This window comes from Beta vulgaris, chromosome 4, assembly GCF_026745355.1.
Source record: "Beta vulgaris subsp. vulgaris cultivar EL10 chromosome 4, EL10.2, whole genome shotgun sequence".
Taxonomy (NCBI): domain Eukaryota; kingdom Viridiplantae; phylum Streptophyta; class Magnoliopsida; order Caryophyllales; family Amaranthaceae; genus Beta; species Beta vulgaris.
The window spans coordinates 1,515,423-1,542,563 of record NC_079205.1 but is presented as its reverse complement, the minus strand read 5'-3'; the positions used below and the strand labels follow the sequence as shown (position 1 = coordinate 1,542,563).

Sequence of the window (27,141 nt, the reverse complement as noted above, 5' to 3'; positions counted from 1 at the left end):
TTGTTTTCTATTCAGTTGGACTTTGTTTTCTTTCAGTTGGACTTTTTTTTTTCAGTTAGACTTTCTTTTCTTTCAGTTAGACTTTCTTTTCTTTCAGTTAGACTTTCTTTTCTTTCAGTTGGAACAACTGAAAGAAATAATGGGCCAACTGAAAGAAATAATGGACTAACTGAAACAAAATGAAGACTACCTGAAGAAAAACGTAGACTACCTGAAAAAGAATAAAGACCAACTGAAACCCAAGTAAGTCTAACTGAAGCACAAAAATCCACTGAGAAACAAAGAAGACTAACTGAAAACAAAATGAAGACTACCTGAAAAAAAATTGGAACCACCTGAAAAAAAATGAAGACTACCTGAAAAAAAATTGGAACCACCTGAAAGTCGTCCGACCAAGATTATGGTCGGACGAGTCCGACACAATACGTTCTCTTAATATATAGGTTGTAATTTGGCATTAGCTAGACGCCTAGACTAACTGAATATATATATATATATATATATATATATATAATATATATATATATATATATATATATATATATATATATATTATATATATATATATATATATATATATACGAGTTATGAAGGCTGTACAAAGTATAAAGAAGAGGAGGGATTCAAACCTGTGACTTATTGTTCACAACACTTTAATCTTAACCAGTAGGTCAAAACATCATTGGTTAACTAACTACGGTTTGTTCTGATCCTTTTGGCTATATGGGGGTTCTTTTTGAGGAGGTTCATACTTGATCCTTGGCCATTTAAATTTAGGTTGTACAATATGGTATTATAGATGTGAAGGAAATACTCTTATTTTCCCCTCAAAATAAGAAAAAAGAGAGAAATACACTTCTCTTTTTATTACCAAAAAATTAACTATTAAAATTTCCATATACTATTTCATAAATTTTTCTTAGTCCTCTTTCAAGAACCTATTGGTAAGAAGATTTTCCTCTGGACTAACTTCACGTACGGTCACTTACCCAGAGATTCAACGATCCCTAATCTCTCCTTTCCCCACAACATACCATTAGATCCAAGAGTCCTTGGTACTTCATGAAATTTATTTATTTTTGGTAAAATGAATAATCTTTGGGCTACCCTCGCACATGACCCAACCCAGAGGCCCAAGCACTTTGAAGAAGGGGGGAGTTGTAAGGAGAATTCTCCTCCAAGTGTCCTTGACTTAATGGAATTCGAATCCTAATCTTGAGGTTATGAGGTGGAATTCCTACCAAATGAGCCGAAGTTAACTTGGTAAACGGAAAACAATAATAAAAAATTTCATGGAATCTAATTAGATAGCTTCAATAGTTCAATTTATGTGTGTGTATATATATAATAGCAAAAAATATGGCATAAAATACGGTGAAGAGACAATGAAATAGTAGTAATTAAAGAAACAAAACAAAATCGAGAGAGTATTTTATTGGTACTCAAATGGAATATCGCCATTGAGGATAATGCTGAATTGCACATTGGCAACGGTTATGATGGAAGCTTGTCATGTGCGTTTGTATCATATCATATATTCATATGTGGTAATTGATATATGTCTCATTATTGTAAAATTTTGCATGCTCGTCTCACATGCATGTTAGATATTTATAACGTCTACTAACCTATATTATCTCAAATTCACTAGTATAGGGAGTATATTAACAGTAAGAAAATTCAAACTATAAAAGATATGATTTTTAAAGAAGACAATAACATCAGTTGACTTGACTCCATAAGTCTTTGTTGTTTTGTTCCTTGCTTTCTTCTTCTCTGGCTCATCTTGTATGTGTGTTAGCGAACTCATATCTAACCTTCTAGAGTATGATTGTCATCACTTTAGTCTCCACTTTTTTTCTTACTTCATCGGTTTCGAAATAGTTGCACCATTTGATATTTGGTGTTATTTAGAAATTAACTTTAACAAGCTTATTCTCACTAGTATATAAGAAAAAAAATAGTTAGGTGGAATTTTGTTAAATTCGTCTCACTACGAGGATTTTAAATATCAACTTTTTATAATTTTTTACTTATACGCAATTAGAGATATTACGTTCAAAAAAGTGTCTTGACAAACGTGAAAAAGTAAACAGTGCAATTATTTTGAAAAGGAAGAAGTATTTAATCTTATGAGTAATTAACCCAATTGATTCATACTAATAACCTCATTTATTTATACAAGTAACTCCAATAAATCATACGAGTAACCTCAAAGGTTCACGAAAGTAAATGCATTTGCTTATAAGAGTAACCACATTTGTTTATAAGTGTTTGTGCATAAGAGTCAACTTCAAAAGGTCATATATCACAGCATACTCAATATTTTGGGAAGATTCAAGTTGGAGATGAAAAATTGGCTCGATAGCTTTCCAATGCCTGATCAAACGCTCGATTCCGATGAGAAACGAGTGAGATATGACCATTTGAAAATGAGCTAACAAGCTAACATCGTATCGCCCGCGTACACACCTGTAACTTCCTTGTGGGTCGACCATATATAAGAATTTGTGATTATGATAATGAATTGGCATGATTTTCCCCCTAGAGGACTAATACATTGATTACCTAAAACCCTTTCTAAGTTTGCAATTTGCAACATATATTATGCAACCAACAAAATCAGAAAGAGTTAAATCTAGCTTTAAATTATAAAATCAGAAAGACTTTCTACCAATGGATTCAATTTTTACATGGAAATTTTGAGTTAATTAATTAATACATTTTTATGAATAAATGCATTGAAAGTTAGATTTTTATTTTTTTTTCTAAAAGGCCCAACAATTTATTTATATGAATAATAAAATCGGATGACTTGAGAATTACCTAATCTAATGCAAATCTCCACGGGGTGTTTAGTTGAGAAATGTTTGACTACTCAAAACCTTTGGTTAGGACAATATTGAAAGAAAGGTTTCTAAGACCAAAAATTTAACTTTAAAAACCATCTTTTTAAAAGAGAGATTCTGAGTTTAGTGATGTAATGACTATTAATCCTAAAAAGTTTGTTAAATCACCTCCACCTTATCCAAATTATCTCGCCATTAATAAAACTCTGTTCATTTACGCTGAACCAAACTAAAGCAAAACTATAAGAGGAAAATAGCTAAACTGAACTCAAATTACATCCATAAGAATAAGTTTAATATCCTTATTCATCATTTTACATAACGATTATTTCCCATTACGTTAAATTCGTTTACCAAACACTTTTATACAAACAACGCGAAGCCACCAACAAGGAGCTGAGCCGTTAAAGCCGTAGCGTAGCCGTTCTTTCTTTCTCTCTCATCTTTCATAGTTGTCTGTGAATGACAACCTGACTTCCAACAATCATAAATTATCTCCCCAAATTATTATTTTCCGCATAAATCAAAGTTTCTTACATAAATTATTTAACTCTACTAAACCCCACCAACCTGTAAAGTTTTGATTTTTCACACTCAGCTCAGCTATATTTTCTCTCTCCTAAATTTCCTCTTGGGAGCTGCAAGTAACTTTGTCATCGTCTTCTTCCTCAGCTCAATATACCTCTCTTTCTCTCTCCTCATTTTCAGACAAAATCTACCGCATAATAACTTCATATTTTACTTCAGAAATTTCTGCAAGTGATTAGATTTCTAGCCGGAAAATTTTCCGGCAATGGGAGGTTTTAATCTTAGTTATGTTATTGCAGTAGTTCTGCTTCTTCAGTTATCTTTGTTTTGTTCTGCCCAGAAAACTCCAAGTTCTTGGCTTACACTTGATGGTAATCTCTTTTTTTTTTTTTTAGCTTTTTTGGTTGATTTTTGAGTTAAAGTTTGTTTTTTTGGAATCTTTGCATGTTTTTATGATGTGGGTTTGAGGTAGTTTTTGATTTTATGAACTGGGTTGTAGTTTTTTTTTTTTGGTGATTATTGAATTGGGAAGTTTTATTTTCTGGGTAGATTTGGATGTTTTTTAGGAGATTTGGGTTTTTTTTTTTATGGTTGTTTTTGTGATTTTAAGTACTGAAGTGTGTGAGATCTGAAGTGAAAGTTGGAGCTAAAATTTGGTTTATTTTCTTGATGTTAGATTGATGATTGGAACTGTATTAAGGTTTGATTTATCAATGGGATTTTTATGTGGGTTTGAAGATTCACTTAGCAGAGTACTAGATTTGAAATTTGGTGATTTGTTGAGATTTTCATTGTTGGGTGTTATTGATAATGAATTTGGTTATGATACAAGGTCTTGGAAAGTTAAAATTCAGATCACATTTCATTTTACAATATACAATTTTTGTATGCTTAATGTGGTAGAAGGGATAGTATGAAATTTGCACTTGATAAGTTATTTGTTACTTCAGGTCATTTATTTATTTGATTTCTGCTAAAAAAATTGCCTTGTGTTTTGAAGTTGTATAAACATTTGTATGTCTAGCTTGTTAATCTTTGTTTCGATAGATTGTTCCTGTTTTTAGTTTTTGTGCCTGCTAGTGTTTGTAGGCAACTAATACTAGAGTGAGAAGCTCCAGTAACGCGATTGCTCGACATACATTTTGCATTTCTATCTCATGTTGAGATGCTGACTTACCATTGACAACCTTATACCAACATTTAATTTTCATCTTAGCGATGTTTACAGTTAAATGACTGCAAAATTCATGTGCATTGGAGACTTGGAGTACTCTTATTGCAGTGTCTTGTAAAAATGTTGAAGCTTTCATGCCATATTTTTGTTATTGGTCATATCAACTATCTATATGTTTTATGAACCATTACAACTTGAGAAAGATCAGCTATACAAATTGAGGAACCAGTACTTATCGGCGAATATCTAAAACAATACTCATAAGGACCATGAGTTTCTCATGACATTCTCTAGTGATTCTTGTACCTCTGTCTCACAAGTGAGTTAATATCTTTCCATTTTGGGAAGTTCCGCAATCATTCTAACATCTATTAAGTTCCGCAATCTTGCTAATTTGACATGCTCACCCGCGCACTTTCTTTCTTTTCGTCTCCATGCAAAATATAGATTTAACTTTTGGGATTGAGGCTTCTTGTTAACTTATTTTCCTCAAGCTTGATGATGATTCAGTTATGCTAAACTCCTATTATTTTTTTCTTAAATGTCTTTGCTGCTTTCTCATAGTTAGTGTCCTTTTCTGATTAAAGATTTAACATTTTTGTGCAGGATTTCCGCCGCTAGTAATAGCACATAATGGATTCTCAGGATTGTTCCCTCCTTCTAGTAGTTATGCCTACAATTTGGCGATGATGACTAGTGTGCCGGATGTTGTTCTATGGTGTGACGTCCAGTTAACGAAGGATGCGGCTGGCATATGCTTTCCAGATATAAAGCTGGATAATTCCTCCAACGTTAATTTGGTTTATGAAGATAGGGTGAAAACATATGATGTTGATGGTGCTTCAGTGAAAGGGTATTTCGCCATTGATTTTACTGTTGAAGAACTATCAAACATCTCGTGTAAGTTCTCATAATTGATGTGTTATGTACTCCTTACCCTACTGAAAATGTTTATTGCTTGATATAATGCTTCTAATTACTGTCTCCACTAGAGAAAACTACCCTAGCATGCAATGCCCGCTTCCTCTGTCGAGACATGGCAAGTTAGCTGCACATATTCTTTTTATGTAGATAAGGGTGAAGGATCAGAAATCTAGGAAAAGATTCTGTGTATATATTCTATAAGAAATGAATAGTACTTAACTTTTTCAACAAGCCACACTTGATTTTTGTTGTCACACCTGTTTCATTTGACCATTATTTTCTATAATCACTTCAATGTGAACACTATTTTATCAGTCTTATGAAGCTATTTTAATCATTAAATGGCTAGTTCAAATTTGCTGATAACACCAATGCGTATTTTGACCGATGAAGGCAAAGATGAATTTTGTATTCAAATTAGCATTGTAGTTCTAGTTCTTGTCAAACATAGTTAATTTTGATCACCACATCCAAAACACCCTATTGCTTCAGATTGAGATAGTACTAATAATAGTTTCCCTAAGGTCCCAGGCATTGATCTATTCATCTGAATGAGCATCATGTGCACCTATGCTGATGATTCCTTGTGATTTGGAGTAATTTTACTTATTCTGAATCATCCTAAAAGTTGGTGAATATCAGGTCCAAGGAGAAAGGATAGTAAAATAGTGGTGATTATGATGCTTTACTGTATTTTATTTTTCGATTATGTTTCTTTTTTTAATTCCTGATGCTTGATATTATGGAGTATAATTATACGTTTAGAGAGTAGTAAAATCACATAAGTGTGTCCCCAGCACCAATCATAAACATTGTAACGAAACTAGATGTTGGATCCAAGAAGAAAGTTTATTGCATTTTCTCTATTATAAATCTTTTAAAGATTTCTTCCTTCATGAATGTGCATAAGCTCCATTGATGTGTGAGATGGGCTGATAAAATTTGAGTGAGGCATTCCCGTAGCTCATGCTTTGATTCTATTTTTTTACTTTTGATGTTTGGTACTGATTTCTACATTGATGGCCTGCAGTAACTCAAGGAATTTATACCCGCAGTCCTGATTTTGACGGGAGTTTGTTCCAAATTCAGCTTGTTGATGATGTGTTTGTGCAAAACAAACCTCCTGGTTTTTGGTTAAATGTTCAGGTAAACCTTTATATATTGCAGTCATGATTTTCTTTTCATTACTTGTTGCAACTGATCTATAACATTATAACTTGTCTGAAGTGTGGTGTATTAGCCTGGAAAATATTAGAGGTAGATAACTAAAAAATTGATATATTTCTGCAGAATGATGCTTTCTACAGGCAGCACAAACTGAGCATGAGAAGCTTTTTGATCGGCGCTTCAAAGAGAGTGATCATTAGTCATATCTCATCTTCTGATATTAGCTTTCTGCAAGCACTTGCTAGACCGTTTGCATCATCTAAAACAAAAAGAATTTTCCGCTTTTTCGACGTGGATGCAGTGGAACCTTCAACCAACCAAACTTTTGGTTCTCTCTTGAAGAATCTTACTATGATTAAGACTTTCGCTGCTGGTATCCTTGTACCAAAGACTTACATATGGCCTGTCGATGCAACTTCTTATCTGTTACCTCATACTTCTCTGGTAGCAGATGCTCATAAAGCTGGGCTTGAAGTTTTTGCTTCAGATTTTGCGAATGACAATACTTTTGCCTACAACTACAGTTACAACCCAGTTGCGGAATATCTTTCTTTCATTGACAATGGGGACTTTTCTGTGGATGGTTTGTTATCTGACTTCCCAATAACGCCATCAGCAGCCATAGGTTAGCTACTTTTCCCCCCACCCGTTCCGACCTGTCCAAGTTGTAGCTTTTTTTTCTTTTTTTCTTTTTGGCTGTTGCTTGCTCCCTCTGTCCCAAATGACAGGCCAAATAAAGTGGGATCTTTTTTATTTTTTAGTTTTTTAGAAAATGATTTGAGCTACCATAATTATCCTTCGCACCATCTTAAGTTCCACATCTCCACCATGCCAAGGGTAATATGAGAAGTTGCAACTTTAAGCTTACTGAATTCATGGAGTTGGCAATTATTTTGTAATGGCTTAGATTGTAATTGTGTCCTTTTTTAAGAAAAATGGAGGGAATATAGAAAATAAATATAGGAAGCTTACAAAATTAATTATGATCATGAATCTGAAGTTGAAGAGAATCACATCTTATGATGAAGTAAGGTTGTTGTTAGGGTTTTTTCACTCATCCGTTTATGAAGCTGGGTTATGTAAGTGAAAGTTTGCAGCTTTTGTCTGCTGAAATAGTTTCTGTGGCAAAAATGGATAGGATAATTGATGCAGTGTTCACTGCCTCCCTTTTTCTCCTCGTGTGACAAGGCATCCTGTACAAAAGATTTCTGAAGCTTTTTGTCCCATATTTAATTTTGGAATCGACCTTAATTCTTCTGTGGTGTAGTGTATTGAATCTGTAATACCCTAGGATGAAGTTTATTTCTTTTTCCAACTTCCATTTCAGTGAGTGAGAGGCAGGGTGAAGGATAGTACGGGTAATTCTATGTACGTTGTTTTCTGTATTCCAAATTAAGTTAAATCATCATGTGGATGCTTGGAAGTTTATTGATGCTAATCTTGTTGAAGTTTAGGTTCATGTTTAGTGTTTGCTAATCATGTATATTCTTGCAGATTGCTTTGCCCATCTACCCACTAAAGCATCACCAGCAGGTTTGTAGCTTTTGTCCTCTTTGACTTCTGTACTCTTTTTTGTTCAAACTTCAATTATTAAGCATGAACACTGCTAACATATTCTTCCTTTCCTTGCCTTTGTTGTCTTTCAGGCGCGCCATTGGTTATATCACATGATGGGGCAAGTGGAGATTTCCCTGGTTGTACTGACATAGCATACGAACAAGCTATTAAAGATGGCGCAGACGTGATTGATTGCACAGTTCAAATGTCAAAGGACGGGGTACCATTCTGTTCAAGCTCTGTCAATCTCATGAATACTACACTGGTTGGTCAAACACAATTCAGAAGTCTTATTTCAACAGTGGATGATATTCAGACAAAACCTGGAATATTTTCGTTTAGTCTGAACTGGACTGATATCAAGGACTTGACTCGTAAGTGCTATTTAATACTAGGGTTTTCATACTTGCTTGTCTTCCACATATATTTTACTTGATCTACTTCTTATATTTTTGCAGACTGAAATTTTTATCTAAGATTCTACACAACCCCTCCCCCTCTCAGCAAAAAAAGGAAAAAATTAAATAAAAACCTAAAAACCAAATATTCAGGCTGGAGTGGGTATCAATGCCTGATACTCATTAGTGGGAATGTGGGATCAAAGCTTTCGAAATCATTTTTGCTAAACTAGTGTATGAATTTGAAAAGAACTCCAACTATGAAAATTTTATTTGTTTTTCTTGCGTTGATGTACAGTCTAAATTGGCTCTTTTTAAAGGTTTGACTTGTAAGGGAATCTGAGAGCTAAAAGTTTTCAAATCAATCTTATTTTTATTTCATTTCTGTATTTTGTTTTCCTCAGATTGTTCTTGACTCTGAAAAACTAATGGCTGAATTCAACAAATCTTTATGAATTTATGTATTCTTGGCCTAGGAGCCATGTTGTTATAGTGTTTATTGGGCTGACCTCTACCTTCTTTCTGTATTTGGCATTAAGTTGCCATGGTGCTTGCCTCTGACAAATTTTGAGATGCTTCAAGTTCAAATATTTCAATTTTTTTTGCATAACACATTAGAAAGGCTTGGTTCTCTCCTAATGAATATATGATTAAGCTGGTCTACCAGGATTCGTGATATAAATATATTTTGGTACAATGGTACCTTTTCCATGCAAGATGCTGTGCTCAGTAACCATGTTGTAGATATGTTCTTTGTACAACCAAGATTACTGAATCGTGAAGCTACATGTTGCTTTCCTAACTGTAAATTAATGCAAGGATCCATAAAATGCATACCTTTTTTTTTTTTTTTTTTTATGTGTGTTTGTGTATGTCAGTATCTGTGTGTATGCATATATTAAATATTTTTTGTACATATAAACATGTACACATCTATTTCTAATTCTTTATGTGTGCATGTATATATTTGTATAAATCTCTCTCTATATATTTACTCCGTTTCTAAATAAGTGCAACATTTCTTGTTTTCACGTTTGCCAATGCATTATTTTAACCATTAATATCTTCAATTATCAATAAGTAAAAATTATAAAAAGTTGATATTAAAAAAATTCACATTCAGACGAATCTAACAAGATCCCACATGATTATTTTTTTCCTAAAATGTAAATCACCAAAGCTAAATAAAGTTTAAACTGTGAATAGTAAACAGTATGCAAATGTTGCACTTATTTAGAAACGGAGGAAGTATATGATATGAACTGATTCATCTAATACTTCTTCTGTTCTTTTGTAATTGTCACGTGTTGCTTTCACGCTTGCTAAAACAATGCTTTGATCATTAATTCCTCTGATATTTAATTAGTGAAAATTATAAAAAGATATTATATGAAAATGTATATTGAAACTAGTGCAGGCAACATATTACATAATAGCATCTGGTATATGTTAATTATACATATGGTCAAAGTTATATGAATAGTGTTAAAGTTAAAAGGTTTAAATTATAAGAGAATGTATGTACTCGCATAATTCCATTGAACTTGGTTTTCACCTTACTTGTAAATTGAGCTAATTTGAAAGGATAACTAATAACAGCAATTATGCATTAAGTTTTTTCATCAGTGAAAAGCATCTCAAAGTTTGCCTGTTTTCTCCTTAAATCCTCTTATTCATTATCCGCTTGTTGATATTAGATACAACTTAAACCATTCTAAGTTCTAACATTATGGGAATGCATTGACATCCTTACACGTTTTATTTTCCTTTTTTTTTTGCAGCTGTAATATCAAATCCATTCCCAGATTATTCCCTATACAGAAACCCAGAAGCCAGGAATGCTGGAAAGATACAATCTTTAGGTGACTTCTTGGACCTCGCCAAAAAAGCGACTTCACTTTCTGGTGTCTCGATCAGGATAGGGGTGAGTGCCCAGTAAGGCATATATTTAGCCCAGATGCAGCTTTCTCCTGCTTTTTGGTTTCTTCTGCAAAGTTACTGGGTTTGTAATTTGATATCTTTCTGCATATGATATGTGGCAGTATTATGTGCATAATTTGTTTCCCGTCTCTGCATTTAGGCCGTTTAAGAACCGATGAAGTAGCTTAGTACTGCACTATGTGATTAGAAGCAGATGTGTGTCACGGCTGAATTATTCTGTGGGGGAAAAGTGATATTATTGTAATTTGTAAGATAGAATTTTGTCGGAGATTCTAGTCACCAGTTTAAGAGTTATAAACCTCAGTACAAAGATCACCTCAACAGCCTAGAGGAGTTGTATAGTCAGTTTGTCATTTGTGAAAGTGGCAAAAGAAGCACATAATTTGCAAAGTATGTTTTGGCTTGTGGCTAGTAACTAGGTAGTGGCATGAGGTGTGAGATGGGTTGAAGTGGGTGTTATTCCCGTCTTCCTGTCCTGTGTCCTTGGACCAACATCTCTAGAAGGTAAGGAGTGTGAGGTTATGGGGAGTGCCTATAATTTCTATTTGTTATGCACATAACAAGCAAAAAGATGACCATTATATCCTTAATGGCCCAAAATTCCAACGTCTTGTTGATCGAAAGTGTAAGGACTTTTTTGTCATTTCTAGGCTTGTTATATGCATAACAATTACACCCTCCACCCCTCTATGGTTGCTCCATTGAACTATGTTTACTATTTTAACGTTTGGTTGGGTGGAGTTGATGAGAGAGAAGATTGTTGGGACCATAAGTGGTATATGTGAGAATATAGTAGTGGTCCCTCCTCATTGCCGTTTATGATATGGGGTAAACTGTAAGGGATAAACAATAAAGGAAGCCGGCCAACTGGGCAATCTTAGAGGGATGGAGGGAATACATCTTTTGATTATGGAGCTACTTAATTGAAAATCGTCGAGGATATTAGGGAAAGTTACAATTTCTGCACGTCATCTCTGCTTTTGAAATTGTGAATTTCTCTTGATACAACTTACAAATAAAATAGTGGCACTGTGCTACTGACAAAGGGAATAATTTGTTTTTAATACAAAGGTAGTTCATCATATGAAGTCTTATCTTTTGTTATCTCATTTTTTTGGCAACTGAAAGTACAACAAGGTTCTATAAGGCTTGATCCTCTCTTTTCTTGATGTTAATTCAGCGTGCAAATTTCCTGGCGTTAAAGGAGGGACTGAGTATAACTGATGCTGTTAAGGATGCTCTAGATAAAGCTGGCTATGATGGTCCATCAGCTGAAAAGGTTATGATTGTTTCCACCAATAGTTCAGTCCTCAAGGCGATGAAGGGAAAGAAATATAAGCTTGTTTATGATGTTGATGAGGGTATTCGTGGGGCCCCTGACAATGCAATTGCCAATATCAAGTCCTTTGCTGATGCTGTAATTGTCTCAAAGGCGTCTATATTTCCGTCTGATGGGGGGTTTCTTATAGCTGCAACTGATGTTGTGAAACAATTCCACTCACATAAGCTTCCCGTGTATGTTCGTGTTCTTAGAAATGAATTTGTAAGCCAAGCATATGACTTCTTCTCCGACCCAATTGTCGAGATCAACTCATATGTCATGGGAGCTGAAGTTGATGGTGTCATTACGGACTTCCCAAAAACTGCAGCTCAATACAAGAGTAAGTTTTTCTATTATTTTTACTATGGCTTTATTACTGTTCTTTTGCTTTTACTTCTGTTACTGCAAGTACTAGTAGTACGCTGTACCGTTAAAAATGCTTCTCTATGGATAGTCTGGAAGTATCTCTTCTTTACCGTTACCTCTGTTTGGAACTAGCTGCCGTCTCTCATAATCAGGAATATGACATGATTTTGAAACATATACCTTTGTAATAGTTAAAAGAGTTCTATAGTTCTCATCTCACTTAAACATCAGTAAGAGCATATTAGAAAATCCAATGGAGAATCAAGTGGTAGCTGTAGCTCCCCATCCCCCTAAATATGAGGTTAGGGGTTCAATTCCCGTTGGCCCCAACTTGGGATATTGTGGTGGTTTCTGTATGGGTAAAAGTCTTAGTTTTCTGTCTGAATCATTGAGGCTTTGTGGGTTGGAATGTCCTTATTTCTTCCCTAATCTTGTAGGGAATGTGCTACGGGAATAATTTAGAGGGGGAAGAGGGATGGTTCTGTGCATCGTATGCTGTACCAGACTGCCAGGAATATCATTCAACTCGATTATTACAATTGCTCGGGATACCTTTTATTTAAGATACCTCTCACTAACCAGAATCTAAAAATAATCAAGTTATTAACGGCTGGACAAAACCAAGAAATATCCCCTCATGTGTAGAATTATAAAATGTGCCCTTAAGGATCAAAGAATTCGATCTAGTTGAGTATGGTTGTACGTGTGGGCGAAAGGGGTTGCAGGTAGGGATAATTCTTTCACAGAAAAGGATGTCTGCCAGAGTGTCTTTCACCTTTGCGGTGTTTTAGGCTGCAAGTCCAATTATGCAAGTAGCTTGGCTCAAATCCAAAAAGTTCAACCTTCCCTAGCCCTCACAAATAGCAGGATCCATATTGGATCATAGTATTGGATCATCGTCGTCGCTGTCCGTGTATCAAACTTACATGCTTTGATATGTTCTTGAGCTTATCTTTTTACCCATCAACAGGGAATTCATGTCTGAAGATGAAGAACATACCTGCGTACATGAGCCCAGTTCAGCCTAACCAACTCATGGCACTCATGAACCCAGCTTTAATGCCACCGGCTTCAGCTCCTCAGCCACTTCTCGATGTCAGTGATGTATCAGAGTCTCCTCTCCCTGCTGCCGTGATGAACACCACCTCAGCTCCCCAAGCAGCAGACACCCCGAGAACATCGCCAAATGGCCAGTCTCAGATCTCTGCTTCCGCAATATTATCTTTCTTGGCTATGATTGTAGCTGCTGCTCTGCTGTTTTGATAGAGTTTCTTAAAGAAGGCGGTTCTTTTCACTGACTTGATTGTTTTTGGAGCTTGATGATGCAAATACCTCTATCTGTTCATCATGACCAAGTTTTCCCTCTAGCTAAATTATGTTGTTTTTTTTTTTTTTTTTATTTATTAAGATGATAATAATTTTTTCCCTTTCCATGAAATGTGGAGCTTTTAGGTTATTATGTCCATTCTTACCATTTCTATTGTGATCATGGAGTTGCAATATGAAGTAGTACATATCATCTCTGTATCTTCCTCTATTTGTATTACTGTAAGAAGATTCAGTCATAGTTATTCTTTGAGTATCATTCTCTGTTAATAATTATCATCTCTTTTTGGTGGTTTTATACTCTGATTTCTACATTGACTAATTTTTCAATTATTATAAGGAGTCAGTCCATCTATGATTTTCAAAGTTCCACACCTTTAGGCTTTAATTAACAATAGTTGTAACACTTTCTTCAATATATTCATACCTTTAGGAAGAGTAAGGGATAACCTAATGGCTACAGCTTTTCTTCCGAATTTAAGAGGTCTTGGGATCGGCTTTTACCCTATGCAAGTTGGGGATTTCCTTTATTCTCCGCAACTTGTCAAGATTTCTTCTTGTCTTATTAAAAGAAAAATTATACCGGTAGGCTTTATACTAAAAGCTCAGTATATACTATGTAAGACAGAAAATACATCTTTCTATATGAACAACCTTAGTTTGTAGGTTGTTACACCCGAAAATTTGTGTTTAATTAAAGATGAAGGAGGTATATACCAAGGTACTTTCTCTGGCCAAACTACTTTCTTCATTTTCCTTTTTTTCACGGTAATTTATGCAAGTAGAATCTAAGAGGGATAATAAAGATTTTATGTTTATTTAAATAAATATTGTATGAGAAAAGATGATTTTGGGAGAGGGAATGAAGAATAATTGGAGAAAGAGCATTAATTGTAACATTTTTGTTGAATAAACAAAGGAAAAAACAAAATTCAAGAAGCGAGTAAATGAAAGGACACGGTTTTTTAGACAAATTACGGAAAAATGTGAAATTAAATACTTCCTCCGTTTTTTTTTAGATGTTACACTTTCTATTTTAGGAAGTTTTAAATTAGATGTTACACTTTTATTTTGGGTAATAACTTCTCTCTATCTCTCTCCTATCACATGTTCACATGGGACCCTTTTGTTTTTCATTCTCTCTATCTCTCTCCTCTCCAAAAATTATCCAGGAGTCTGTGATTTAAAAAGTGTAACATCTAATAAAAAACGGAGGAAATATGAAATTATGAACTATATTTTAAGACATCCAAAATGAAATAAATATGAAAACTAGAGTAGTTGCTAGCCGAACAAATAAATACTCTATGATGCAAAATTTTTTTGGATTGTTTGACCGCCTAAGAATAATTTTAAATTTGGTATAAAGTCAACTATCAAACAAGGACATCACAAAAAAAAATCATCAACCAATATATCAATCATCAAATCAATCAATTGTCAGTTTGTCACCAACGCAATCATCGTGCACATCTTACTGGGGATTCTTATTTTCTCTTCTACAAGTTTCTACAGAGAAAATAAGAATCCGCAAGAAAGTTCAAAACACCTCCCATCTTCTAGAAATACAGAGAAATACTCAATTGTACTCACATTAGTCATTATATTAAAACTAGAAGTGATCGTTTTTGGGACGAGTTTTGGGCAGATTTTTTTGCCCGACTTGGCCCAATTTTTTGGTTTTGGATAAGTCAAAAACGATTTTTTAGTTTATTTTTTTTGGCACGGTCCGTTTTTGTCTCGAAAAGCTTGCTAATTTTTGTCCGAAATAGCGGGCTTTGGGCACAAAAATTCGGCCCAAATTTATCCCCGGCCCGTTTAATGGGCATTTTCCGAGCCCGACCCGACCCATGATCACCTCTAATTAAAACCGAGAGAGTGAGCGATAGTTCAGTTGGTTAGAGCTTTCATATCGATTTTAAGAGATCATAAAATCGATTTTCATTACTTACTCTTATAACTCTCTAAACAAAAAAAAAAAAAAAATCATTATATTAAAACTGAAAGTATGTCGATAACATCGTCACAACTCATAAATGCATAAAACATATGAAATTGAAATCTAGAAGGCACAACATAATAAGTTGAACTTTACAATCATCAACATAAATTTAGAAGATACATATCAAAGCTCATATAATCATACATTCGAAGATTATTTTCTTGCTCATTTCTCATTTTTTATCGCCTTACTAAAACTAGTCTTGAATACATCGCACATGGAAGTTTATAATATAAATTACAAAGATCTATATAGGAATATAGGATGAAACATGCCATTTGTCCATTGCCTTTCATGTTGCCAAATAATGAAATAATGAAATAATGAACATATCACCTTAACATTTCTTTATTGGTGAAATTAAGGCATGTTCAGACCTATTATCTCTATTATATAAGGGAAGAGGGGAGCAATGGTGTCCTTTTTTGAAACGCCTATTTTGCCCCCCTTCCCTTTCTAAATTACAAAAGGAATATCAAAATCAAAATAGACACTCAAAGAAAACTACCGAAAATAAATTTATAACACTCACTCACAAATCACTTAAAAGAATAAACTTTACAAATCACCCATACAATTGAGAAAATCACGTTATAAAAATCACGCAAATCACTCAAATAATCAGGAAACTTTATTAAAACTTAAAATTAACATACAAACTAAAACTAGCCAATAACCTAGAACGTCAACACATACAAAAACATTTACAAAAATTTACTTACAAATCACTATTCTCAAGAACCATTCACAATTAATGGTGGGTATGATAAAAAATAGAGGTGTATTTTGTAGTGAAATCACTTACAAAATAAAGGGGGCTTCAATTTGAAATATCAAATATACAATTATAACAATCACTCACAAGTCAACTAAAATCATAAAATTGCATAATTTACGTTATGCAAATCACTAAAATAAGAAAACTTTACAAAAACTTAAAAATTCACTTACAAACTATAACCTATGAAAAAATTGACTTGAAATCAAAGTGTCTACTTTCTTTACAATTTATGAAGTATTGTACTTAATTCAAAAATCAACTAAAAAATTATAATATTAGAAATCATAAATAAATTCAATAAAATTTCTATTTTGTTCATAGAATTTAACTTTGAAAAGTAAAAAAAAAAAAAAAAAACAAAAAATAATGGTGAGAGATTTAAGTGACAAAAACTAACCAATCAAATTTTGCAATTAAAAATAATTATGCTTCGTATGTCTAATTAATGTTCAAATTTTTACTCTTATGCCGAAGAAAATCGAGTTTATGTTTTGAAAAAAAAATTCAAGCACGCATCGCGTGCAAAAAATTCTATTACCTTATAGTTGAATTACTAGAAATATTCGGATTAGGTCATGACAAAATTCAGACCTATTATGACCTTATAGCTGAAGTGAACAAAACCTCATTCATTCAGATGTGATTAAGCTAAATCGAGTAATCAACCCACAAATATCTTTTCATATATATATATATTACTGAAATTATTTGATCAAATACTTTAAAGTTTGATCATAAAAAATGAATGAGAACTACTATCTCCATTTCTTATTTATAGTTGCACTTATACTTTTCACTCATGTCGATACACCACTTTGAGCCTTAGCTTTGTATGATTATAGTATCTCTAATTTTGTATTTATAAAAAATATAAACAGTCAATCTTCTAAAAGTACATATTATCGAGACAAATCAAATAAGATCCCACATAACTATATTTTCTCTTAACCATAAATCACAAATTATAAACAAAGCAAAATTTGTGAATAGTGTCAAAAGTGAAAGTGTAACTATTAAAAAGTAATGGAGATAATATGTTTTAGGACGAAGGGTGTATACAATATGTAATAATTTCTCTCTCATTTTTTATATGGTTACTTATGCTTAGACCTGAGCATGGGCCGGGTTGTGCCTGTTCATGGGCTCGGCCCGCGGGCTTGGGGAAATGACGAGCCGTGTCGTGCCAGGCTTGAATTTCCAGATTTTGTCCACGGCCTGCAGGCCGGGCTCATGCCTCCCGCGGGTTTGGCCCGCATTTTATGTGTGTTTTTTTTGCATTTTTGAAAATTTTAGGATAAAAAAAAGAAAGAAAAGGGGAGTTCAGCCCACGGACCATCTAGGCGGACTCGTGCTGGTGCGGGCCTGAAATAAACCGGCTCACGACCCACGTAGCGAACAACGGGTCAAACCTGGCCTCGAGAGGGCGCGTGCTGGCCGGGTCCATGCTCACCTCTACTTATGCTAAATTGGTAAGTGGTCACCAGTTGGACATCCTAGTTGTCAGTAGCCGTCAAACGCCGGCCGTAAAGCATGGTGATGAAAGCGAGCCCCTCGTCTCTGACTTCTTCAATTAATCAAACAAAAATCGAAATCGTGCATACGCGTAATGCTTCTAAAACATGTAATGTTTGTCACCATTTTATCATCATTAACAAACAAAAATACCAAATATTATTCTTTTTGTTCTCTTACTTATCTATCTTTACACGTAAAATATATATACATGTATATATAAATCCACTAAAACTCAACTACATAATTTTAAGTCTTCCTTACACATTTTCTCTCTCTTTTTTCTCACCTCTTCTGAGGTTCATAATCATCAAAACTCAAGAAAAAATATACAAAAATTTAAAAAAGATGATTTTTTCTAAAAATATTAGTGCTAAATTATTATTAGGAGGTTTCAAAAATCTCAGTTTAATTGTAATAATTGTGTTTCTTCAGTTCTTTGCATTTGCTTCTGCACAACAAGCTACTTCTAACTCTACATGGTTGACACTTAATGGTATGTTTTCTTTGCTCTTTCATTTCTTACATTTCTTATAGCTTAATTATATTGTTCATTGTTTTTTTTTTTTGTTGGGTTTCTTTGAACATTTGATTAGAAATTAAAATCCAAAATTTGCAATTTATTAAAAATTTTAAAATTCCTGATTTATTAGATATAATTAACAATTAATTGAATTTTCTACGTGTTTTCGCATGCATCGCGTATATATAAAGTCAAGTTTGTGTTATTTTTGAGTTATTAATCAAAAGATGATAAAAAAAAGATACTTATTAATTTTGTTTCTGAAAAGAAAAAAGGTATGCATTAGTTTTATCAAGACATTGAAAAACTTATGTAAGTTACACATTCAATTTTCAACTGTTCATCAAGAAATTGTAGTTTTCTTCATAAAAAGTTGACTTCTTTAATTCCTGAAAAGAAGTGGGAACTTAGGGTGTATATACTTTTATGGTAGAATTAATCCTTTTCACATATTGAAGGAATAAGAATAGAAGGCTTAATGTCTGATCACAATCATGGAGTTTCCATTGCCTTTTTTTTTTCTCTCTTACTCCTTCCGTTTGAAAATATAAGGCACACACGAGATTCGAGTCGAACTTTGACCATTAATTACTCTTAATTTTTGTTAATAAAAAATTTTAAAAAATAATATTATTATAGTATTTTTCAAGACTAATCTAACGGTATAATTTTTATAATTTTTATTTATCATATTTGAGAGATATTTGTGGTTAAAGCAAATTTTTATAAAGCGTGAATGACTTATATTTTGAAACAGAGGGAGTATTTCATTAAAACTACTGATCCTTATATTCGAGTTCAATTACTTTATCCGTTTTCAAATAAATGAAACGGGTCCTTTTTTCATTTTTTATGTGAGAGCTTTTTAAGAGAATAGTTTACTTTATTTCACATATGAGAGAAAATATATTTGTTGAAAATCTTACTTCTTTTTTTTTAAAAAAAATCTTTTGAATTCAAGTTTTAGGCTTTTGGTTGGAACATTTATATCTCTTAAATACTTTTATGAGGTGATTGGTAAATGGGGACCATAAATTGGGTTTAAGCAATGAGAGTTTAGATCAATGGTAATTAAGTACTTCTATTACTTGAAAGTTGACTACAATACATAATTTTAATCTCTTATATAGTTAGCTTATAATGGGATAATTTAGTACAAGTAGGAGTAACAAAATTACTATAATAATCTTTATTATTGTTTCCTTGATTTTTTTTATCTAATATTATTGTCTACATTTACTTTTGTATGGTTATAATTTACTTTGTGTGAAGAAAATAAGAATATTTTGATCGTTATTATTAATAATATAAATTTCAATGTATATCATCGTGTGAGGTTTTTTTAAATTCGTTTTAATGCTTATTATTAAGATATTAACTTCGTATTTTTGCTAATATGTAACACAATATAATATAATCGTGTGAGTATATATTAAAGATTGCAAAAACACTTTGAAAAAAGTGATACTAATACATGTAACCATCATTAGAAGGAGCTCTTTTTATCTTTATCGAGTCAGGTTAATTTTTTTTAACACAAGATATTGGTAAAAGAAAAGAAGGGCTATCTATTCTATTCTTCAATCTTCATCCCAAAGTCAAAGGCCCATTTATTAGCAAAACGCAATTTGTTCAAACAAGCATAACAATTACATGATACATGCGTGATGTTTTGTCACATCACACATGTGACATTCCATGCCATGTCGAATAACTAAAGTCACCTGATGTGACAATAATCTGAATCCGTTTTGATACCTGATTTGATTAGGATTTGAAATCGATTATAACTCGGCCCAATATGCTATTGTCCTGATCTGTTGCGACCTATTACCTGATTTACAAGACCTATTGTGACTTGGTACATGGTTTTACCCGACTTGTTGCTACGTGTTACCCGACTTTATCCTACTTGTTATTTTTGATAACTCGACTTATCATTGATTTCACCACATAGTAACATAAAATACAAACTAACGCTACTACAAAAGGCATATAACTAGATGAACTATTCAAGCATTGATTTTCAATGAAATCTTAAATAACGATACAGATTTGAAGCAGTGCCACATATTTCATGACCCGTTCCATACTCGAAGCGACCTAAAGGCTGAAACCAAGTATGGCACAACCCAATTATAAACACAACCCTATACCTACCAATATGAAATTGAATTGATCCGGACCCAAACCGTCATTTTTCTGACCTGATAAGTATCCGAACCACGCATGACCTGAACCTGAAAGCACCTGTTACAAACCTGACACCACATGACCATGAAAGATAACTTGTCTTGAAATTGACCGCCTCGAACCCGATTGAACATGAAAGAAGAAACAAACCGAAGTAGACCTGACTGAATTACTACCGTTCTAGACCTACACTCGACCGGTTTGATTTATTGCTCTGATAGAACATGAACTGAAACTTGAAATGACCCGACGTAAACCCAACTCGAGTAACTGAATTGACAGCTCTATGTTGCATGGTCGCACCATCAACATGTAAACCTCAATCATCCCCCTCCCCCCAACCCAAAATGCAAGTTCCAACAAAGAAGAAGATGAATCACCAAAAACCTTAAAACTGAAACAATTTACGTCGACTATAACCCGGTAATTAAACTGGAAATCAACTTACAAAAATTCATGCTTTTTTCCAAAGAAAATTATCAACTGCTACTGTTTCTGTAAACTTTTTTTTGCTAAATTGTTAAAATTGAATAGGATATTCCTTAATTTACATTTCTTCATTATAATATGTCCGTTTCTATTTGTTCTTTCTATTTAGAATCTTTTTGCGAGAAAATAAAAGTCAAAAAAGTAGGAAGAACAAATAAGAACGGAGGACATATTACAAGATTAATTGGAGATTTTATTTGTGACTAAGATTTACTAATACCCAGTAAATTTATAATCTTTCTTCAATTTAATTTTCAGGGTCACCTCCTTTAGTAATAGCAAAAGGTGGGTTTTCAGGGTTATTTCCTGATTCAAGTGCAAATGCCTATCAATTTGCAACTATGGTTAGTGTACCAGATGTGGTACTATGGTGTGATGTTCAGTTGACAAGAGATGGTGTTGGAATTTGCTTCCCTAATCTTAAACTTGATAATTCTTCTGGCATTGAACATGTTTTTCCAAATGGGAGTAATTCATATGATGTTAATGGTGTTCCAACAGATGGGTTTTTTCCCATTGATTTTACTTTTGAGGAACTATCAACAGTCCCATGTAAGTTTCTGCTTATTTTCTTGAATCATGTACTTTGTTTGTGATATATTGACATGATGGAAATTGTAATGTGAGTTAATGTGAATAAGTCCTAGTTGTTTTCTTTTTTTTGAATTATGTTACTTAGAGTTTTGATCTTTGTTAAAAAGTATCCGTGTCAGATGCTCGGCACTTTGAGTGCCAAATGGGTATGGAAACTTGATAATACTACTTTATCTTTGACATTAAAAGGGGCAGTTTTGTTTTTATAAGTTAGCTGAATTTGAGTGACATAGCTTATGGACATCTATGGTAAACTCAATGAAATAAAAAGTTGATGATTATGTTATTTGTGAAACTAATTGTGTGTTACACTGGCTGATACAAGAATTACGTCTTTTTTCTTAATTCGGAAAACTTGGAATTGCATGTTAAATTTTTGTTCCTTGGTGTTTGAAGAAATGTTGTAAGAAATTGGATTTTAGGTCCAAGGAGAGAATATAAGATTAGATGTTCATGTCTCCTAAATACGAGGAGTTGAGGACCTAGCTAGATTATGAACTTTGTAGTATTCTGGTCTTTTCTATTTTATGTTTCATTTGAGCTTCTGGTGTTCGAAAAGATGGAGAATGGACATGATGTTCTGAGGACATGTTTATTAAGATTGAAGCATTTCCTCCCCTCAAAAAAAAAAAAGATTGAAGCATTTCCAGAATCCATTAATTGATTGTGTTTCTTCACCCTTTGTGTTTGGTACTAAAACCTATTTTGATGTCCTGTAGTGATTCAAGGAATTTTTACTCGGAATCCTGTTTTTGATGGCATGTTCCCGATTCAAAGTGTTGAGGACGTGTTTATGCAAAATGAACCTGCAGGTTTTTGGCTTAATGTTCAGGTATGGACCTGCTTATTGCAATATGTTTATGAGTCTGTGCATCTTAGATGTTCGCAATAATAGTTATCAAATCTCAAGTAATGTGCCTTTAGGCTTGGAAAGTTCTTTTGGTGTCTAGAAAGCCACAAAAGGCAGTGGTCTAGAGGGGTTAATTTTCAAATGCAGACGCAGCTACATTATGATATATTTCTTGATTTTGGCCTGAGTTAAAGCATAGTACCTATGTCGTAGTGTCGAAGATTCAATACGTGAGTACCTAAGGACTGAGGTTAAAGGAAAAGTATGAGTAACTTTGGGCTTGACCAACTAATCTAGTTGGCTATCATTAGGCTTCGATAATTTCGAATGGTAAATAACTATGATTTATTTGATATTATCTGCAGCATAATTCTTTCTATAGCCAGCACAATTTGAGCATGAGGAGCTTTATCCTTAATGCTGCAGAGAGCATGAACATTAGCCACATCTCTTCACCTGAGGTCAACTTTTTGAGAGGACTTGCAACACCATTTGCATCAACCAGCACGAAATTGGTTTTCCGCTTTCTTGACCAAGATGAAACAGAACCTTCAACTAATCAGTCTTATGGTTCTCTTTTGACAAATCTAACCATGATTAGTACATTCGCCTCCGGTATCCTTGTCCCGAAGAATTACATATGGCCAGTCGATGCAACCTCATACCTGTTACCTCATACTTCTCTGGTGGCTGATGCTCATAGAGTTGGACTTGAAGTTTATGCTGCAGGTTTTGCAAACGATGTATCATTTGCCTACAACTTTAGTTACAATCCAGTTGATGAGTATCTTTCTTTCATTGACAATGGGAACTTCTCTGTGGATGGTGTTTTGTCTGACTTCCCAATAACACCATCAGAAGCAAGAGGTGAGCTATACTCTTTGTTCCATTCGTGAATTAATATCCTTTGTTACAATCCAATTATTGTTACTGTATAAAAAAAATTGCTAGGAAAATAACAGATAACTTGTATACAATGGAGATTTGGTATCAGGAAGTAGTGTACTGTATGCAACAAGGTCTAGTCACACCAAATTGTGTCATAAACATAATTCAAAAACAAGTTGTCTTTTTATGTGATTTAGAGTGTTTAAGCTTTCTTTACATTATACACCTGATGTACACAAGAGCTAATATACAAAAATACACAGATTCTGTTTGAGGACTCAATTGGAAGCTTACAATTCTATTTTCCATCATACTTTTCAATTTTCTTGAATTCTCGATCAACTAGGGCCATTGTCGAATATATATACTATGCAAAAGCTACTCAATAATATGCTGATTTTGTATTAACTTTTTGCAGATTGCTTTGCCCATCTTGGTGTAAATGCATCAGCACAAGGTATGTAGCTAATATTTGGTTGAAATCTTTTGTTTCTGTTACCGATCTCAGTGAGTGAACAAAGTGATTCAACAAGAAGGGCCTTTTGACACAAAATCTTAGTTAAAGCTGCTTGTTAGTTCAAGTTCTATGATCAATTTTAACAGACTGATAATCGGTCCATCATTCATTGCATTAACACCTCTAACATATGGTTTTCTGTCTGTATCTGCTGGATTCAGCTACGCCCTTGGTTATATCATACAATGGAGCGAGTGGAGACTACCCGGGTTGTACTGACATAGCATACACACAAGCTATTAGAGATGGTGCAGATTTTATTGACTGCCCTGTTCAAATGTCACAAGACGGTATACCTTTCTGTTTGAGCTCTGTCAATCTCCTGAATAACACACAAGCTACGCAATTCAGGAATCTTATGTCGACTGTTCCTGAAATTCAGCCAGCTCCTGGAATATTTTCTTTCATGCTTGATTGGGCTGATATTCAAGGCTTGACTCGTAAGTCACATTTGCTACCTTTTGTTTAACTTATCTACCATAGATATCGTTCTTTAACTTCTTAACTTCTCACCGATGAAGCTTGGGTTAATTGTTGAGTATCTTACCACCAATCTTATCCCCCAAAATACAAAATTACAAATGCAGAAATAATGGGGAGAATAATGTTAAATAGGATGATGGCGGAAAACTTCAAATTCTAGAAATGCCACTGCCCACTGAATTTTGATACTTTGATTTGCATGTTCCTCCAGCTATATGAAAGCATAATAGACCTGCTCATTCTATATCTAGTGATGGTTTTAAGAGACGAGTAACGTTTTAATATTATTAGAATGATTTGAAATCTTTACTCATATCCTTGTCCTTGCTTGCAGCAATGATAGCAAGTCCATACTCAGCTTCATTTTTGCTCAGAAACCCGAGATCCAGGAACGCCGGGAGACTCGTGTCCTTGGCCGACTTTTTGGACCTGGCGAATAATTCTAGTTCACTTTCTGGTGTGTTGATCAAGATTGAGGTGAGTGCAACGCGATGCCTGTTATGATTCTAGATGTGCATAGTTTCCGAGCATGCAGTTAGTTGGTAGTTGTGTTCGGAAAGTCATTGACCTCAGGACAAGGGACTCAAATTATTACAAAGAAATCTTCATAATTCTTAATTTAGGAAAAGGTGACAACTTAATTTGAATGGCTTATTAATCTCATCTTATAAGAAATATTCATCATTCCCAAGCTGTTAAGTCGATAAAGATATTAATGTTCCAAGATGTACATTGGAAACGGTGAAAAAGTAACAGGAAGAAATAAGAATACTACGGGACAAAAGGGACCAAGGGAGTAATAGTTGGGATGTGTAGGAGGAAAATCACAAATGATTTTGGCCTTTTGGGAGCGTGTTCTCTTCAGCTTAATTGGAAATATAAATTCTGATAATTTTGGATGAGTTTAGATAATTCCAAAAGTTAAGATAAGTTCCAATATGTTCCAAAGTTCAGTTTAGCATAATTTAGGCAAAAAACACGCACCCTTAGGAGAGGCGAGAGCTTCTTTCGGAGATCCTGAAATAATGTGCTTCTATTGAAAAGTTGAATGAAGCCTGATCCTTTGTTTTTCATGATGTTATAATATTTAGAATGCTGAATACCTGGCAGCAAACCAGGACCTGAGTATAACTGAAGCAGTTTCAGATGCATTAGAATTATCTGGCTTTAACAACAACACAGCTGCAAAGAAGGTTATGATTCAATCCACCAGCAGCTCAGTTCTGAAGGCAATGAGGGGGAATAGCTATGAACTTGTCTATCATGTCGATGAGATTATTCGTGGGGCCCTCAACGATACAATTGCAGACATAAAGACTTTTGCTGATTCTGTGGTTGTTGACAGGAAATCTGTCCTTCCGTTTAACCAGATGGGGTTCCTTACAAATATGACCAATGTTGTATCACAGTTTCAGGCATTTGAGCTTCCTGTGTATGTTCAGGTTCTTAGCAATGAGTTTTCGAGCATACCGTTTGATGCCTTCTCTGATCCAGTGGTCCAGATCAATACATTCGTTCATGCAGCTAATGTTACTGGTGTCATTACAGACTTCCCCCGAACTGCTGATGCATACAGGAGTAAGATTTTACTTTCTGCGTTAAATTTCATTACATTGATTCTTCTTTTCAAAATTGTGTTATAAACCATGACTCGCAAAGATTTAAGGAAGATGCTAGATAGGGCATAATATAAATCATTTGATCCCTTATGGGGTAACATGAAAGAAAGATGAATTGCCAAAAATTCGTTACAACATGCATACTTCCATTGTCTAAGTTACCCTCTTTTCTGCAGGGAATATGTGTTTGAATATGAACAACACACCAGCTTACATGATGCCAGCTCAGCCTGGGGCGTTGATCGGTGTCCTTCCCCCAGGAGCATCACCTCCGGCTGGGTCTCCTACTCCGGTCCTCACTGTTGATGATGTGTCGCAGCCGCCTCTTACTTCTGTCGTACTACGAAATGCCTCGTCCCCACCAACGGGATCCCCATCAACATCAGCAAATGGCCAACATAAAGTTGCTGCTTCTGTCTTATTATCTCTCTTGGCTTTGGTTGTGGCAGTTGCTCATCTGTTTTGATAGGCTTTGTGCAAAAAAAAAGGCTAAATGGAGAATTTGTTTTCCACCGAACACCTTGAAGAATTGTTATAGGACCCGTACCAAGTGGATTTACCAAAATGCCGCTTCCTTACATGTTCGGCGGAGATTAGGTTTTCAAATAGCCCGACTCTTTGTTCAAACACAGTTCGTCGTACATACTTGATTGCTTTGTAGTCCACCATAGACTTCACACAGTTTTCCCCCCTTGTTCATCCCTTTTTTCTCCTACCCCTCATTTTGGGTCATTGTTATGTTGAAATTTTTTGAGTAAATATTTGAAGGCAAATTGTTTTTGTTTATATTAATACTTATGTTTCATAGTAGTAGTTGTCAAATTTTATTGTCAACAAATTAAATTTGCAATGTTGAACATCTGAAATAATAACAATGTCTTTTGAAGATTGATTTTGTCTAACATTAATGAAACTTATAATGCACTTACCTCTAAATTCAGTTAATAACTCACAAAATTTCCATAATACCATGAGGAGAAATAACTTTAGGAGGTGAATACTTGAACATCTCATTAACATCTCTATTCTCCACCATTGTTTGGTTCATAAAAGTCATAAGAAAAATACTAAACAAGCTGAAGTTTCAAAATTGGAAAATGATGATACATTGATATTCAAGTATTTGTATATACGGAATT

At 34.1% G+C, this 27,141-nt stretch overlaps 2 protein-coding genes across 3 annotated transcripts; both read left to right on the top strand.

Moving 5' to 3' along the window:
* Positions 1-3,394: 3,394 nt before the first annotated feature.
* LOC104891799 (glycerophosphodiester phosphodiesterase GDPDL3) lies at positions 3,395-13,849 on the top strand. Its single transcript, XM_010677551.4, has 9 exons — positions 3,395-3,748; positions 5,158-5,451; positions 6,506-6,621; positions 6,766-7,267; positions 8,137-8,175; positions 8,289-8,573; positions 10,379-10,521; positions 11,719-12,199; positions 13,196-13,849. Exons 1-9 carry the CDS (start codon positions 3,643-3,645, stop codon positions 13,486-13,488), a joined length of 2,259 nt encoding a protein of 752 aa, XP_010675853.2. The 5' UTR covers positions 3,395-3,642; the 3' UTR covers positions 13,489-13,849.
* Positions 13,850-18,085: 4,236 nt separating this feature from the next.
* LOC104891800 (glycerophosphodiester phosphodiesterase GDPDL3) lies at positions 18,086-26,809 on the top strand. Of its 2 annotated transcripts, none has more exons than XM_010677552.3 (9): positions 18,086-18,342; positions 21,310-21,603; positions 22,365-22,477; positions 22,861-23,362; positions 23,802-23,840; positions 24,062-24,340; positions 24,718-24,860; positions 25,475-25,961; positions 26,179-26,809. In XM_010677552.3, exons 1-9 carry the CDS (start codon positions 18,195-18,197, stop codon positions 26,466-26,468), a joined length of 2,295 nt encoding a protein of 764 aa, XP_010675854.2. In that variant the 5' UTR covers positions 18,086-18,194; the 3' UTR covers positions 26,469-26,809. The 2 variants fall into 2 exon arrangements, with proteins under 2 accessions (XP_010675854.2, XP_057249809.1); XM_057393826.1 differs by lacking the exon at positions 18,086-18,342 and adding an exon at positions 20,874-20,985.
* Positions 26,810-27,141: the final 332 nt, after the last annotated feature.

What these genes read in the sequence shown, in the direction of transcription:
- LOC104891799 (XM_010677551.4), top strand. Translation starts at nt 3,643, where the DNA reads ATGGGAGGTTTTAATCTTAGTTATGTTATTGCAGTAGTTCTGCTTCTT. An exon ending in AACGCCATCAGCAGCCATAG is followed by an intron (nt 7,268 to 8,136) that starts GTTAGCTACTTT and finishes ATATTCTTGCAG; the next exon opens with ATTGCTTTGCCCATCTACCC. An exon ending in TGATATCAAGGACTTGACTC is followed by an intron (nt 8,574 to 10,378) that starts GTAAGTGCTATT and finishes TTTTTTTTGCAG; the next exon opens with CTGTAATATCAAATCCATTC.
- LOC104891800 (XM_010677552.3), top strand. Translation starts at nt 18,195, where the DNA reads ATGATTTTTTCTAAAAATATTAGTGCTAAATTATTATTAGGAGGTTTC. An exon ending in AACACCATCAGAAGCAAGAG is followed by an intron (nt 23,363 to 23,801) that starts GTGAGCTATACT and finishes AACTTTTTGCAG; the next exon opens with ATTGCTTTGCCCATCTTGGT. An exon ending in GTGTGTTGATCAAGATTGAG is followed by an intron (nt 24,861 to 25,474) that starts GTGAGTGCAACG and finishes TATAATATTTAG; the next exon opens with AATGCTGAATACCTGGCAGC.